The sequence below is a fragment of the Phoenix dactylifera genome, chromosome 1, assembly GCF_051530095.1.
Source record: "Phoenix dactylifera cultivar Ajwa chromosome 1, Ajwa_hap1_PhDact_Kaust_v1.1, whole genome shotgun sequence".
NCBI classification, from domain to species: domain Eukaryota; kingdom Viridiplantae; phylum Streptophyta; class Magnoliopsida; order Arecales; family Arecaceae; genus Phoenix; species Phoenix dactylifera.
Genome location: NC_143190.1, coordinates 18,169,342 through 18,186,548, shown reverse-complemented (window position 1 = coordinate 18,186,548; position 17,207 = coordinate 18,169,342). Strand labels below are relative to the sequence as shown.

General features: G+C 40.0%; 1 protein-coding gene, 1 long non-coding RNA gene and 1 other non-coding gene across 3 annotated transcripts; 1 reads left to right on the top strand and 2 right to left on the bottom strand.

The window, feature by feature from the left end:
- The first annotated feature begins 2,185 nt into the window (after window positions 1–2,185).
- On the top strand, window positions 2,186–5,977 carry LOC149768525 (uncharacterized). The gene is made up of 2 exons (XR_016407001.1): window positions 2,186–2,445; window positions 3,270–5,977. It is a non-coding gene; the product is annotated as an uncharacterized LOC149768525 (long non-coding RNA).
- A 1,564-nt stretch (window positions 5,978–7,541) lies between these two features.
- LOC120106369 (uncharacterized) lies at window positions 7,542–11,038 on the bottom strand. The gene is made up of 5 exons (XM_089930481.1): window positions 9,756–11,038; window positions 9,442–9,669; window positions 9,258–9,350; window positions 8,926–9,030; window positions 7,542–8,830 (listed from the first exon to the last, which is right to left on the bottom strand). Exons 1-4 carry the CDS (start codon window positions 9,831–9,833, stop codon window positions 8,953–8,955), a joined length of 477 nt encoding a protein of 158 aa, XP_089786607.1. The 5' UTR covers window positions 9,834–11,038; the 3' UTR covers window positions 7,542–8,830; window positions 8,926–8,952.
- Window positions 11,039–16,230: 5,192 nt separating this feature from the next.
- LOC149768524 (small nucleolar RNA R71) lies at window positions 16,231–16,340 on the bottom strand. Its single transcript, XR_016398596.1, has one exon. It is a non-coding gene; the product is annotated as a small nucleolar RNA R71 (small nucleolar RNA).
- Between the last annotated feature and the right edge of the window lie 867 nt (window positions 16,341–17,207).

Genomic DNA, 17,207 nt, shown 5'->3' with positions numbered 1-17,207 from the left:
GACTGTATTCGTAAGGGAGCCTTTGAGTGGACTAAGGCTAGTAATCGTGCTTTTGAGGAGATAAAGACTTTAATGACCAGTGCACCTGTGTTACGACTTCCTGATTTCTCTAAAGTCTTTGAAGTCGCATGTGACGCATCAGGTGTAGGAATTGGTGGAGTCCTAAGTCAAGACAAACACCCTGTGGCCTATTTTAGTGAAAAACTAAATGAAACCATGCGCAAATACTCCACCTACGATAAGGAATTTTATGCCATAATCCAAACTCTTAAATTCTGGAGGCACTACTTACTACCACAAGAATTCATCTTATATTCAGACCATGAAGCCCTTAGATTCCTTAGTTCACAAAAGAAATTAAATTCTAGACATGGCAAGTGGGTTGAATTTTTACAATCATACACTTTTGTATTAAAACATCGTTCCGGTGTAGACAATCGAGCTGCTGATGCATTATCTCGAAAGACAAATCTGTTGTTAGTAGTCAGTATTCAAGTCACTGGATTTGAGAAATTAAAAGAAGAATATGATAACTGTCCTGATTTTGGAAAAATCATGTCTGCACTCAAACAAGGAACTTCGAAAGAGATAGATAAGTATTCCCTTCAAGAGGGGTACCTTTTCCTGAATAATAAATTATGTGTCCCGCATACGTCTGTTCGAGACTTTTTAATTTGGGAATTACACGCGGGAGGATTGTCTGGTCATTTTGGGAAGACCAAAACCATTGAAGCCGTAGAACATCAATTCTACTGGCCCAGTCTGAAGCGCGACGTTGCCAAAATTGTGGGTCAGTGCCGAATCTACGCTGTTGCCAAACAGCAAAGACAGAATACGGGATTATATACTCCACTACCAATACCCGAATATCCATGGAAAGATGTCAGTATGGATTTTGTTCTAGGATTACCATGGACTGCCAAGGGACATGATTCCATCTTTGTGGTTGTAGATAGATTTTCAAAAATGGCTCATTTCCTGCCCTGTTCTAAAACCTTCGATGCCTCTCAAGTTGTCCGGATATATTTTAACGAAATCGTTCGTCTACATGGGTTACCCGAATCCATTGTATCAGACCGAGATGTCAAGTTTGTCAGTTATTTTTGGAAAACTTTATGGCATCTAATGGGGATAAAATTAAAATTTTCATCTGCATATCATCCTCAGACTGACGGTCAAACCGAAGTCGTAAATAGAAGTCTGGGTAATTTACTTCGGTGTTTAGTGGGTGAAAATATGAAAACTTGGGATCTTTTACTACCTCGAGCCGAATTCGCATATAATAGTTTCATCAATAGAACCATTGGCATGAGTCCATTTGAGGTTGTTTACGGTCAGCATCCTAGAAAACCTGTTGATCTCATTCCATTACCCATGCATTCCAGGACATCCGAGTCAGCTGAGTCATTTGCACAACATATTAGGGATCTACATAAAGATATTATAGAAAAACTAAATATCAGCAATCAAATTTATAAATAATTAGCAGATTCACATCGCCGGACATCTGATTTAGCTGAAGGTGATTATGTTATGATACGAATTAGACCAGAACGATTTCCTTCTGGAACTGTTAAGAAATTGCATGCACGAGGAGCAGGTCCTTTTAAAATTTTAAAGAAGATCGGATCAAATGCATTTGTGGTAGATTTACCACCGGATTTTGGCATTAGCTCTACCTTTAATATCTCTGATTTGGTTAAGTATAAAAAGCCAATATCGATACCCAGTGAGCCATTTGAGCCTAATCCTTCCTTTGAGAGTGAACCCTTACCTAAGTGTCCACGGCCAAAATTTTCCAAGAAACACGATCGCATTGAGAGGATCCTAGACGAGCAGATTATTTCTACTAGGAGGAAAGGCTACCAGAGATACCTAGTTCGTTGGCATGGTCGGCCAGAGTCTGATGACACATGGATAACCCGAGAGGAACTGCAACAGATTGATCCAGACATTCTTGAGCACTATCAGAGCCAGACACAACTTCCTTCAACGGAGTTGAATTTTCTCCAGTCCGGGAGAATTGGTGGGGACACCAATGAGCCAGCATCACTTTGGCTTGACTGCTAGTCCACATTTCTTGAGTCGTCCAGTTTTTTTTTTTTCTAGTTATTTATTTAAGTCAGTTCCATCAGTGCATGTCAGTCCAATCACCCAATTTGAGTCAAGTCCAAAAGTCCAAGTCTACATATGAAGTTGATTCCCGAAAAAAAAAAAAAAAAAAGAGGAACCGGTCATCTTCCCAACCGGTTCCTTCTCAAAACAACCATCAGCTCCCCTGTTTTTTCCAAAGCACCGTACTCATCTTCCCACACAACCGGTTCCAAGGAGGCTTCTTCTCAAGGCATTTCAAGCTCCAGTCTTCTCCCCAGGTGGCTCTTCCCATAGTCAGCCACGTCTTCATTGAAATCCCATCACAAGATGTGCAACCGGCTTCTTCCCAAGGTATTCTTCCCACAGGTGGTTCTTCCCAACACTTCAAAGCATTGATTCCTCCCCACAGCCGGCTCTTCCCAGCCACTTCTTCTTTGAAATCCCAATCGAAGAAGCCAGCAGCCGTTTCCTCCTTTCCAAGGCATCCACCGGTTCTCCATCAGCAAGTTCTCCACTTCCTCAAAGTCTCCATCGTGGCTCACCTCCTCCCGAAGCAGCAAACCAGCTGAAGGAAGTTTCCTGATCTTCTTCCTTTCCGATGCCATCCTGCGATCTCTTGGAAACTGCCCACAGGTCCACCTCTTTCCAAAGATTTCCAAGGTTCCAACATCAAAGAACTCCCAAGCAAGCTGATTCCAAGGACTACTCTTCCCCTTTCCGAGGCACTTCCAGCAAGTCACCCATCCCCACTAAGTTCTCCCATGCAACGCTGCCAACTGTGCTTTGAAAACCAAAGAGTAATCTAGGAATTGAATCCCGAATGAATGATGTAAAAATCAAGAATGAGTCCTTGTAATGCCTATAAAAAGGGCTTGATATTATGAATGAAGCACAGAAACTGTTTGACAAATTGCCTGAGAGAGTTTGGTTTCCAAACCCAAGAACCTACCTTCCTTCCTTCTCTAAAATCTTTCTCTTCTAAGTGAACGCGGCCTCCCCTGACTTCCGCGATTTCCTCCAGTGCAGGCGGCGCTCATCATCTGGCTCCCCGTTCTCTCTTCCGGACTCCTTCCCGATCCGACGATTCGTCGTCCGGATTATTTATCCTTTAAATAGATTATCCTTTTTTTCCCTTACATCCTACCACCTCAATTAACCCAGGTCTTCTGTTTCAGATCCTGTCGGTTTCCTCCATCCATCTCAACGAAGGACGTCCCGTTAGCGAACCAGGACCCTGGACTTGCCTCCCTCTTTCAGGACCTTTCTCAAGCATCGTGTCCGTATGATCCTTCCACCAAAATTCTGAGTAAGTCGTTATTGGGTTCAGTTTAAGTTCCCAATTTTTTATGCTTAACACAGGAAATTAAAAGTAGATCAACGTGCCCTAATCACGTGTTGATTTCCTAATCAACACCGATCCTTCTTTAAAAATTATTAAAGGAACTGATCAATCGTCGGTAGTTTCTTTCAGTCAATTCAATTTTAATATAATCATCTGATAGCTGTTAGATTTGAGTTTGCTAATAGTTTATGAATTGGATTGCTGAAATCTAATTAAAAAAAGAAATTTTTAGATCGCATGCATTGATCCTGTTCCGCATCAACTTGACTATGACATGTGGAATGGCATAGTAAATGGTCCTCACATACCTACGAAAGTCATTGATGGTGTGTCTCTTTCTAAACTCGAAGAAGATTAGGATGAAATAGATAAGAAGATAGCACAACTGAATGCTAAAGCCATAAATGTTTTATATTGCTCCTTAGATACTAATGAATTTAACCACATTTATTCTTGCTCCTTTGCTAAAGAAATTTGGGATAGGTTGGAAATGACTCAGAAGGCACTAACCAAATTAAGGAGTCTAAAATTAATATGCTTGTACATAATTATGAACCATTTAAAATGGAGTCCAATGAGTCTATTTCTAATATGTTCGCCCATTTTACAAATTTTATTAATAGTCTTAATTGTCTTGGTAAATTATATTCTAACATTGAATTAGTGAGAAAGATTTTTAGGCCTTTGTCGAGAACATGGGAGGCAAAGGTTATTGCCATTCAAGAAGCAAAGAAACTCAATGCTATCCCTCTAGAAGAATGTTGGGTTTGCTGATAACTCACGAGTTATCTATAAGGCAAAACCTTAAAGAAGAGGAATCAAAGAAAAGAAGAACCATCACTCTCAAATCAAATGCTCAAGAAGAAGATAAGAGCAAGAAATCTAACGCTGCAGAAGGTGATGAGGAGATGGCTTTAATAACAAGGAAGTTCAGAAAGTTTATAAGAAAAAAATGGCAAGAAAGAAGACCTTTGGCTAAAGGAGAGCCGAGCAAAGAGAAAGATAAAGAGAAGCCGTTGGTGTGCTATGACTATAAGAAATTAAGACATTTCAGAGTGGACTGCCCACTATTGAAGAAAACCCAGAGAAAGCCAAAGAACAAAGCCATGGTCGCTATTTGGAGTCACAGCGACAAATCAAGCTTGAAGAATTTCGAATGGTGAAAGAGAAGATGAAAGAAATTCAGAACAGAGAACAAGGATATTTGAGCAAGGAACTCCTTTTTTTTTCTTGTGTATTCCATTAATGAACTTAGTGTGTATTTATACATATATACTTTAACTGAATGGAGCTAACTGTTAACTAAATAATAGAAGGAATAACCACCTTAACAAATTTTGGGATAAGCTAACTGACCAAACTAACTAAACCAACTAAATGAACTAACTATGAAACTTAGTATTCATCTGAATATCTGAATGTTAACACTCTCTCTCAAGATGGAGTGTGCAAATTGTGAACACCCATCTTGCGAAGTAAAGTATGGAATCTAGCAACTCCATGACTTTTAGTCAGCAAGCTGCATAGTGCCGGTATCATGCAAAGTTCTAATCATTTCGGACTAAATTTTGGCTCTCATAATGTGGCAGTCAATTTCGATGTGTTTGGTCCTCTCATGAAACACTGGATTAGCAGCGATATGTAGTGCTGCTTTATTGTCACAAAATAACAAAGCTGCTCTTGTGTGTGAAACATTGAGATCATTAAGAAGGCTTATCAACCAAGTGAGCTCACAGCAAGTGGATGCCATGGACCGGTACTTTGCTTCTGCTGAATAACGTGATATAGTGTGTTGTTTCTTTGATTTCCATGATATAAGTGAATTTCCAAGAAAGATACAAAAGCTTGTGATAGAATGTCGAGTGTTAGAATATGCTCCCCAATCCGCATCATAAAATGCCTTCAAATGTAGCTCAAAGTTAGAAGAAAAAAACAATCCTTGTCCTAGTGTAGCCTTTAGAAATCTTAAGACATGATAAATTGCATCAAGATGAGGCTGCTTGGGAGAGTCTAGGAACTGACTTAAGACTTGTACATAGTAAGTTGACTCAGGTCTTGCTATAGTGAGGTAAAGTAACCTTCCTACAAGCCTTATGTAGACCGTAGGATCAGGAATGGGATCTCCTTCATTCAACATGGAACATTTTGCAGCTCTTACACCAAGATACCCAACATCATTCAATACCTCTAGAGCATATTTCTGCTGAGAAATAGAAATTTCTTTTGAGCTTCTGCCCACTTCAAGACCAAAGAGTTCCTAGATCCTTAAGTTGAAATTGCAGATCCAGAGTTTTATTGAATTGATTGATGTAGAATATATCATTGTCAGCAATGATTATGTCATCAACATAAACTAGTATAGCTGTGTAAGAGCAACCATTCTTCATTGTGAATAGAGAATAGTCAGCCTTAGATTGAGTGAAATCATGAAAAATAAGACTCTTGAGCCTTCCTAATGTAGGTGCCTCTCCTTCATCACATTCTAATAGGGTTGAGGCTCTTAGGACCATTCTAGATAGAGAATCTGAGAGTCCTCTAGAGGAGGTGTCCGCCAATCAGTTAAACGCTGAGACGCGGCTCCTTCTAAGCATCATTGATAGAGTCATTTTTTTTCAAAACTGGTCGTTTCGACTTCATCTCTGAGAGAGACCTTGTTGTTATGTATTACATCATTAAGGAGCTTCCTCTAAACCTCTCTCAACTCGTCTTTCTTCATATTTGTGAAGCCCTCAACAAAGCTAGGACCAGTCTCCCTTACGGGATGGTCTTCACCTTAATTTTTAGGGAGTTTAGGGTACCTATTTTTGAGGGGGAGTCCTCTCGCCTACTCCATTTTATGGATTTCGTAGACGAGAGAACCCTTCATAGGATGGATTTTCATCGGGTCGAGGGTGCTTGGATTAGGAGACCCATAGACCCTGCTGCTTCCCCTTCTAATCCACATCCTGATATTCCCCCTACCTCCTTAGAGATGCCTTCTGCTCCCACTAATATTCCCTCTGATTCCACACAAATCCTATCTTCATCTACCTGTGCTCCACCACCATCCACTGCTTCTGCTTCTACTTCTTTCAAATTGAATGAAGATCTGATAAGGAGTTCAGTGAGCAGAGTTGCAGATGAAGTGGCTTCAAGAAACCAAGCTGAATTCACAAGATTATCTGAGCAAATCTCTTAGCTACAGGAGAGACAGATTGCTCAGGAGAGAGCTTTGGTGGAGGAGCTTCAAAGCATTCATCGGAGGCTCACTGAGTTAGATAGCCGGATAGATATCTCAGAGTTTTCCAAAGAGGATGCACTGCTCAGAGGTAGAATAGAAAGATCAACTGAGCAGATCATAAATTCCATGAGTGATCTTCACCAACTTTAGAAGAACAAGTTTTTCTCCATGATTACTTTTTTGGAGCATATCACACTTGTTTTGGAGCGTTAGCTTAGTGGTCATTCATCTTCATCTAGACCACCCACCAGAGGATGCTGCTCCACTCACCATCATGAGACCTCCTTTGATTCATCTTCGGAGTGATTGTGATTATGTACTAAATTGACCTAAATTTTGATGTATTTTTGCTATTGATGTACTTGTACTCAATGTAATCTTTTTGTTATACATTACAACTCTTCTGTAATACATATATAATGCAATGAAATTTTCTTTTGAGCAACTCAATTTTTGTTTTCCCTTATGCACTACATTTCTATCATTCTTCTTTTTGCTGATGACAAAAAGGGGGAGACGAATTATGCAATGAAAAAGTAAGAATTAAGAGAAGAATTAAGTATGTGGAGATGAATAAAAACATTGGGGTCATGCATTAATTAAAACTTAAAAATTGTTATGCTCTGATACATTGGATGATTGTAGCTCTAATGCATTGACTGAATCTAGCTCTGATATATTGAATGAATGATGAATTAAAGCATAAATTCAGATTGACAAGCTTTTAATAGTAAAGAATGAAAAGAATCGAAGAAAATTGAAACCCTATAGAGAAACACTACAAGAAAATACATATTCAGCGACTAAGATTCGAGTCGCCGAATAACCATATTTGGTCGCCGAAACCTTTTCGCGACTAGAATACGCTTCGTCGCCGAACCCTAGTCACTGAAAGGTTTTGGCGACCAATATTGTGTGGTCACCTAAGGTACACCAACAACGACCAACGTTTGGTTGCCGAAGCAACTTTTCAGCGACCAAATTTGTTGTCGCTAATTCCCACGCCGACCAAATAGTTGGTCGTGGAATGTTTGTCTTCCGCTACCAAAAATATGGTCACTGAATGTCTATCTTCCCCCACCAATAGTTTGGTCGTAGAATGTATTGGAATGCATTGGCAACAAACATTTTTTGGTGGCAGAAAGTATTAACCTGTATTTAATTAATAATTCAAATTATAAGCTTAATATTTATTTTTGGGCTCGTTCCAAATCCTGTACAACCAACACAGCCTATCCATTATCCATATTGCACAATACATTTGCTCATCGAAATAGAAGTATACACAATGTTGGAGAATCCATAATCATTCATTATAAATATCATCATCTATAAGTCTAAAGTCAAGCAAACCTATTAACCATTCATCAAAATGTTTCATCCATACCATATGTTAAGGTGATAATCATCACCAAACACATCAAAATGTAAATTAAAAATCCCAAAATATCTGATCTTGCAATTCATCCAAACAACCATCATGTAGATAAAAATATGAATAAACAAAAAACTGATTTCTGCTTGTAGACAACTCCACCATGACCATCTGAACAAAAGCTATCCATGTACCAAAAACTAGATTCACATGCTCATAACTCCACCATGTATCTGAGAAAGCAAAAAAGAATACACAATCAATAACCACATGTGAAAAATAATAAACTAAAATTCAAGTATAAGTTCACAATGATATTTCGCTTAATTTGGTCCAAATCTCTAAATAACCTACGTAATATAAATGAGAATACATACCAACGAGTATTTGTGCCACCAGTTGATGACATGGCCCCATCATGATGGATAGACGACTTATGCATTTGAGTCTTTTCCTTTAAGAACTCTGTCACCAAACTTGTAAGATGTGCAATTTGCTTCTGTTCTTCCTATCGCTCTTTCTTTTCCTCCTCACGCTCTCTCCTCTCCTGTTCCAATTGCCTCCGCAGCTCCTCACGCTCCATCTTCATCTCCTCCATCTCAGCTTTAAGTTTCTGTAACTCCCCAACATGGTCTTGTGACACACGACTAGGTGTGGAAGAAGATGAAGAGGGCTTCGGCCCATCCCCAAATCCAAGAATGTATCTCTTCCTTTTTCCAAGTGCCTGCCTAGACATCTCCTCTGATGTTAATTGCACACCGGATTGGGAAAATTCTTCTCGCAAGCTCAACATCTTTGACTGTCAATGCAAAGGTAACAACAGAATTAAATGTATATATAATTTTGCAAAAGCATAAAGTGATTTAAATTATTATTGAGATTTTAGATACCTACATGTTTCACGGCGCAAATAGGATCAATCTACTCTTTGTTCTTCTTGGTATGAGTTTTCTTATAGAATTCTGGAAATTCAAGATTTTCAGAACCATTAAACTCCGGCTGCAAAGTGTAATTTAGATTAGCATATAGCCACTATATAATAAAAAAATAGAATAACTGTCAGATCTACTTGCATAAATGATTCCAAAAATATACATACAGCAAACTAGAATAAAAAATCTACTTGCAGCAAATTATCTATTTTACAATAGCCAAAACTATCCCATAGACTGTTTCACAGGCAATTCATTAAAAATATAGCCAGTACATACTCAAAAATTTATTACCTGTATAGTCATTGTTGCAACAAATGACCGAGATCCTGAACAATGATTGTACTCCAGCTTTTTCCTATTCTTTTTGCCAGCTTTTGATCTCACCTTCAAAAAAAATACAAATTAAAAATCTAAAGAAAACATTATGATCAAATATTTTACTTATAAACTCTGAAGCACTAAATTTGTAAGTTACCTTGTGTTCTTTGCTTTTCCACACATCATCAATTAAGTGGCGCCAATCCTCTTGAGTCACATGTTCGTATGGATGACTATAAGGATCCACATGTAAGACGTTCTTAACATGCTTGTAATGCAATTTCATATTGTGCCTCCAATTTCTGTGAATATTGTAGCATTTCCTGTGGACAGCTTGCTGAGCTACTAGATTGCCATGATAATCATCCAAGATTTTGAACTTGTCCTAAAAACGTAAGTAAAATCATTATGTAGTATGATCAATGCAACTATTACAAGTATGTAAAAAAATATTATGCAATAAATAATTACAAGGACAGATTGTATGATAGCAGATTGAGTAGCCTCGTCTACATGCCGCCACGTCGGTATGCCCTTAATTGGACACATTCTCCTAATATACACCCCTAACAGACTGGCGAGATTCCTTTCAACATTAAATGAATCTTGACAACTTGAATGCTTTGTTTTTTGTCATTCATGCACTCGACACAAGGACACCAAATATCATTTGCTGAGCCTAAATTTGCCACCGCAAATTCAATAAAGGACTTCACCCCTTCTCTATCCTCTTTACTCTTCATTCTATTTTTTATTGTCATCCAACTCTTGTCCATTTTGACTGACCTACAAAGTACTTCATCAAGTTAGATTGATTAGTTTATAAATTTATTTTTGTATCCTGCAAAAAAAAGTTGCAGCAGAAAATCAGAGACGGCCCAATACATTTGGAGGCCTAAGACAAATTCAGTGAATGAGACATTTTCTTTTTTTATTATTATAATAATAATAAATTTTAATAAGTACAAAATAGAAAATGATATGAAAATAGATAGCTGTCAAGTATACTATTTCAACAAAGATGCATGAATCTAACAAAGATAAAAAAGCCTCTTCAGTTTAATATAATTCTTGAATAGGAGCATGAAAATATATTTAGTTTTAAAAAAATTCCATCTCCCATCTCCCATCTCCCATTCGATACCACAGCACGGCAACCATTCAACCCAAATAGAAATGGGAATAAAAAATTAAAAAAATCTCCACCCTCTGAGAAGTCCATCTCCAATCCCCCTATCTTTCTTCCCGATGGCCCAGCTGGATCGGAGTAACGTGAGGGAAGGAAAACCAAGACCAAAACATCCTCTGCTTCTCTCCACCCAAAACAAAACCACCGTCCCCAAATCCCTCCTCGCTCTCTCTCCCTGCCGGCCCAAGAAAAGGACCTCGCCCCAAATCTCCTCCCCGGTGGCGGCGAAGGAGGAGAAGCCCTCCGCGGTGGATGCGGCGGCGGCGAAGGAGGAGAACCCCCGGCCACCGCTCCCTCTCCCTCTCCCTCTCCCTCCCGGCCTCTGCAAAATAAAAGGGTTTCTTCTTCTCTCGGCTCGCCTCCACTGGTTCCCGACGACCCCCGACGACCCCCGGCCACCTCTCCCTCTCCCTCTCCCTCCCGGCCTCTGTTTCTCTCCCAGCTTATCAAATCCTCTCCCGGCTGGCCTCCTAATTTCCCGACGACCTCCGGCCACCTCTCCCTCTCCCTCTCCCTCTCCCTCCCGGCCTCTGCTAAATTAAAATCGAGAAGAGAACGTACCTTGGGACTCCGACGCCGAAGGGATGACCGAACGGGCGAACCGGCGAACGGGCGATGCCGACGTGCAGACGTGCGGGTGAAGGCAGGGTGAAGGCGGGATGAAGGCGACGTGCGGGTGAAAAGGAGAAGAATGGAATTAGGTTTTTTTTTATTTGGTTCCCTGCATTCATACTTTTCGCGACTAAATTGGATTAGTCGCTACAGATGAACCTTTAGGAACCAAAATTTAGTCGCCAAAATTTTTACCTCTAGCCCGCGCGAAATACTGGACTCGCGCCAACTTGGTTTTGATTTTCTACGATCAAATATGCATTTAATTGATGTAAAACAATCATTCAGTAACTAAAAAGGATGCGTGCAAATTTATTTCGGAGCGGATTTTCGATCCTGCCCGTAGGATGTCCAAGAATTCTATATATTTTTAAGCAAATTTTCGTTCCTGCCACATCCGCATGTCGCGTATCCTGTCGATCCATATATTTATTTGATAAGGAGTCAAGCATCGAGCTCGAGCTTTTAAAATTATATAATAATAATAATAATAAAAAGAATTTAAGTATGAAGAAAAGTTGTGGGATTGAGATTTAGCCGAAGAGACAAGAATATGCATGCCTAAGTGAATTAAGATGTCAAATAGCACCGTTTGAAAATAAGCAGTTTTTTCTTTTTTTGAACTTAGAAATTAGCATTTTACAGGGGCTAGCACAACATCGTTAGTTTTACCTCCAGCCCGCGCGAAATATTGGACTCGTGCCAACTTAGTTTTGCTTTTCCGCGACTAAATATGCATTTCGTCGGTGTAGGATATTTATTCCGTCACTAACAAGGATGTTGGTCGCAGATAGCCTTCTTTTCCGTGACCAAACGTTAGTCGCCCAAAGTTTTACCGCCACCCGCCAACTTGGTTTTGCTTTTCCGCGACCAAATATGCAGTTCGTCAGTGTAGGATAATTATTCCGTAACTAACAAGGATGGTGGTCGCAGATAGCCTTATTATCCGCGACCAAACGTTAGTCGCCAAACTTTTACCTCCACCCCGCCAACTTGGTTTTGCTTTTCCGCGACCAAATATCCATTTCGTTGGTGTAGGACAATCATTCAGTAACTAATAAGGATGTTGGTCGCAAATAGCCTTATTTGCCGCGACCACAATTCATGTAGTCGCTGAAAGTGGTCGCTGAAAGTGTATTTTCTTGTAGTGAAAAGAGTACAAGTATATGTATAAAAGCAATTCATTAAGTGTGTATAAGCAAAATAATTGATTGCATATTATGAATGCTTATACAATTTCAAGTAAAAGGGGGAGCCTTAAGTTTAAAATTTATTGTTCATACCTTTCAACTTTTGGATAAACCAAATTATCAGACATTGAAATCATTTTAATTCCTTTGACTCAATTCTTAGTATGTGTAAATTAAGTTGCATACACTCAGTGTTTTGTCATCATCAAAAAGAAGGAGATTGTTGAGTGATTGTTGTTCCCTTATTTGATTTTGATGAGCCCAAAACACTTGAGTATATTTTAGATTATACTAATGAATTCAAATAAGTGTTTCAGGGAATATATTATTAAATGTGTTAGAATGCCTTAGAAAATGGTTCAGGGATTTTAAGTCTAGTTTTCACAATGTTTGGAACCATTTTAGTCTTTGCCCTGCACTCGAGTCGACTTCGAGGATTCTTGAGTCAACTCTTGCACAAAGGCTGCTATCTGGCACGCCCTTAAGGTGTCTCCCAACTTGGGCGAGTCGACTCCTAACGGATTGGTAGAGAGCAGAATTTCTGAGTGCAGAGTGCGAGTCGACTCCAACTGAGATCGACTCGACTGAGGCAGAGCAAAGACAGAGAAGTATTTTCTGAGGCACAGTGCGTGAGTCGACTCCAACTGTGGGCGAGTCGACTCCTACGAAAAGATAGAAGACCCGCTTTCAAGCCAACTGATGCCGAGTCGACTCCAGTTGTGGGTGAGTCGACTCTGACAAAAAAGTTAGAGAAGTGTTTTCTGCGGCACTGAGGCTGAGTCGACTCCCGTTGATGCCGAGTCGAATCCGAGGACTAAGTCAGAGATTGAGTTTTCAAAGCTTTTGAGGCCGAGTCAACTACGGCTGTGGGCGAGTCGACTCCAATGAGAAAAGTCAGAAAGTCAGTTTCTAATACACTGAGGCCGAGTCGACACCAACAGGGCACAAGCCATCTTCCGCTTTTGGCGAGTCGACTTCGGAATGTCGCAAGCCGTCTCCTGGAAGAACGTCTGTCCCGTAATTCTAAAGATGCCGTGAGCGAGTCGTCTCTCGAAGAATGCGAGTTGTCTCCAATTTCAGCCAAGCCATCTCCAAGTCATGCAGTCGACTCTGATCCTAACGATCACATTGACAAACTACATAGTCATGTCAGAATGGCTCTTTCACTCCTTCCAACAGCTATATTTCGAGGAGTAAAGCTCTGAAAAAAGTTAGTAGTCTAGAAGAGACAAGAACAAAAACTCCAATTGTTGCCCAATAGACAACCTGATGAGAGCACAAAAGTGCGATCTAATTACCAATTAACTTAGCCTACTGCTAGCAAAATAATGATAAATGATAGGTGTTAATATTTGCATGATTAAATATTTTATCCTTAGCACTTATTATAATTTTTATCATTATTTTATATAAATTCATTTCTTCCTAGCTGCAGAACAGAGCCCAGCTCTTCTTCAGCCCGCCTCACGCGTCCAAACCTCATCCGTCCGTGTCCCCGCTTCCTCCCAGCCATCTGCAAAGCAATGATTCCGCGATGCAGCCATCTACGACTTCATCCCACGTGTTCGCCCGAAGCATCCGCGTCTCAGCTCCCATGCTTCAGGATCCACGATCAGATCCCCCAGGCGATCGCAGTTTTTCGGATTCGTGATCCACCCAGCATCCCGCATCTTCCTCCTTCCTCGTTTCAAAGGCTTCTGGAGTTCATAATTCATTCATCCCAGCTGTCCGTGGCGCTTCTTCCACGAGTCCAAAGCCCTGCTACCAGCTCCCGTCCGAGTCCAATTCTCCCGCGAGCCCACGCATCCCAGATTCCGGATCACGATCGTCCCAGCATCCCGTATCTCAGCATCCAACGCGTCCAAGCCCCAATCTCGTCCGAATTTCCAGCCTTCTCCCTGCGTCCCGACTTCATCCAGTGATCACATCCAAGATTCCAGCATCCCCACAATCTTCAGCCTTCCCCAGATCCCGCAGGCGTCCGTGATCCGCCTTCCAGATCTCAGATTCCCGCATCCAAGGCACTGGGATCTTTCCATGCGTCCACCTCTCCCGGATTTGCAATCATCCGAGTCCGAGATCTCAGGTTTCCGCATCCAATTTTCCCGCATCCACAGCCTCATCCAGTCGTCCGCGTCCATCATCTTCTCCGGAGGATTCATCTCGGCCAATGGTGGTCTCCACCGCGTGCGAGAAGGGGGGGAGAAGGCTAGCTTGATATACCTCTCGGCTGGGAAGGGTTTAGGGGAGTGCTCATTCGAAAAAACAGAGAGGGGATACTCTGTTTGGGAGCTCTCATTTGAAAACAAAAGAAAAAAAACAAAGGAAAAAAAAAGAAAGGGAAACAGGGGATGCCCTGTTTCCGAAAAGAAAAAGAAAAAAAAGAAAGAAAAGGGGGACTAATGTTTAAAATGAGTGGCTGATTTCTTAGAAAGGGTGATGGAAGAACCTTTGATGTATTGCTCTTTGAAGTAAACTCTAAACTTTTGCTTTGAATGACTTATATTTATTGATATGTTCTTGATCCATGCATAGTTATTTCGTAGATAGCTCTTTAATGGATTATGATTATTGATATATGGATTGCTTTAGTATTTGATTCGTCGTAGACGTAGAAAGCACGATGAATGCTTAGAAATTAAGTTCATATGTTCATGAAACATATACCATGATTAGATCTATCCTACAGTTAATCTTTAATCAAGAACCATAGAGTTTGTTTCTTGGATGCAATATCATCAAGGGGGATTCCAGATCCCTACCATCTTTATTTCATAGAACTTTGTTTATTGATATATTATTCTCTGCTTTTAATTTCTGAAAATCAAAATATCATTTAGTCCACAAATTTATTGAATTAATTAATCTGAAATTATACTAAATAATTTCATATATATTTCGTTCCCTGAGGATTCGACCTCGGACTCCCGAGAATTTACTACTTGTGCGATTCTCCTATACTTGGAAGATTAGTTTCGCGAAAGCAATTTTGCGAGCGTAACAAGTTTTTGGCGCCGTTGCCGGAGAACGGCTTAGTTATTAGTATAATTTTAGATTTAATTAGTACCTTAGTAGTTAGGTTGAAAAAAAAAAATCTTTACTGCTGTTTTTTTTCCCTGCACAGTCTGCATCAAACTCTGATATCAGAGTAATTAACCGTCTGATTGGACTCAAATTTGGTCGTCTGGTGAAGGACCTGTGTTTATTGCATCTGAACGGTCTGATTGACATTCGTAGACTTTTAATACCATTAAATTAATATAAAACTTTGCTGCTGTCTGTTTTGAATTTTCTGTGTTTAAATTATTTTTTTCTTAGAATCAGAATTTTATTATCATCATATCTCATTAACCCTTGTTGCTAATTGAAAATTGATAAGAACTTTAAGAAAAGATCAAGGGTGATCATTAAAAAAATAAATAAATAAACTCTGAAATTTTGTATGCTAGGTTAGAATAGGGACAACACTAGGCGTCTGAATCGACAAACTTTTGACAATTCCTTAGATCATATTATTGAAACTCTTTCGCAAAATCTTAGATCTTGTGAGATGGCTGATGACGATGTAGGAAGTCACCATTGTAATGAAGGTAGACCCCTAGTTATGACACTTCAACAATACTTACACGCTACTAGGACTAGTCAACCTTCATGCATGATTATTCCTGAAAACGTAGAACACTTTGAAATCAAACCAGAAGTAATTCAATTGCTGCCCAAGTATCGTGGGATGGAATCCGAGAACCCTTATCTTCACCTTAAGGATTTTGAGAAAATTAGCATCACATTTAGAGTGCCAAATGTATCGGAAGATGTCCTTAAATTGACCTTATTTCCTTTTTTCTTAAAGGACAAAGCCAAAACATGGCTGAACTCCTTGAGACCTAGATCGTTAGGAACATGGCATGATATGCAAAGAGAATTCTTGAAAAAAATCTTTCCCGCACAAAGGACTAACTTTTTGAAAAGGCATATTAGTAATTTCCAACAAAAAGACCATGAAACATTTTATGAATGCTGGGAGAGATTTAAAGAATTGCTTCTCTCTTGTCCTCATCACGGGTTTGAAACATGGAGAACCATTAGTTTCTTTTACGAAGGATTGTCTCCACAGTTAAAACAATTTATAGAGACCATGTGCAATGGTCTATTTTTGGAAAGGCAACCCGATGAGGCTTGGGACTATTTAGACTCTCTCGCAGAGACTGCACAATTATGGGATACAGGGGATAGAGTGAATAAACCTTTGCCTAAGCCTACTAGCATTGGACACGGGGGCCTTTACAACCTTAATACTCAGGATGATATTCATGCTAAAATGGCAGCCCTTACTAGGAAGGTAGAGGAAATTAAACTTAGAAGGATTGAACCCATCAAGACCATAGAACATAACAACGAGTGTTGTAGGATTTGTGAGATGCCTGGCCACCTCACCACTGATTGCCCCACAATACCTGCATTTAAGGAAGTCTTGCACGATCAGGCCAATGTTCTGAATACATATCAAAAATCTTTTAATAATCCTTTTTTCGGGTACTTACAACCCTGGATGAAAGAACCATCCAAATTTCAGGTGGAGGAATGACCAACCTCAACAAGTATATAACCCAACTCCTCCACCTCCGCAACCTCATTATGCACATGCACCCCCTCAAAAAACCAGTCTCGAAGAAACTTTGCAATCTTTCATGCAAGGTCAAGCTAAAATCAATGATGAAATAAGAAATCAACTGACAATGCTGACCACTGCTTTAAGTTCTCAAGAGAAGGATAAGCTACCAGCTCAACCACAACCTAACCCTCAAGTCTACGGTGGTAGCAATGCATCATCTTCAACTTCGCATAAAGAACAAGCGAAGAGTATAATAACTTTGCGAGTGGAAAGGTTATTGACCGACCAGTCCCAGAACAAACACAAGTCATACCTGATTC

Excerpts from the sequence above, each read along its gene's own strand:
- LOC120106369 (XM_089930481.1), bottom strand. The coding sequence starts at position 9,833 with ATGTGTCCAATTAAGGGCATACCGACGTGGCGGCATGTAGACGAGGCT. Across the intron at positions 9,670-9,755 it reads CTATCATACAATCTGTCCTT|GACAAGTTCAAAATCTTGGA; the intron begins GTAATTATTTAT and ends TTACGTTTTTAG. Across the intron at positions 9,351-9,441 it reads GGAAAAGCAAAGAACACAAG|GTGAGATCAAAAGCTGGCAA; the intron begins GTAACTTACAAA and ends TTTTTTTTGAAG.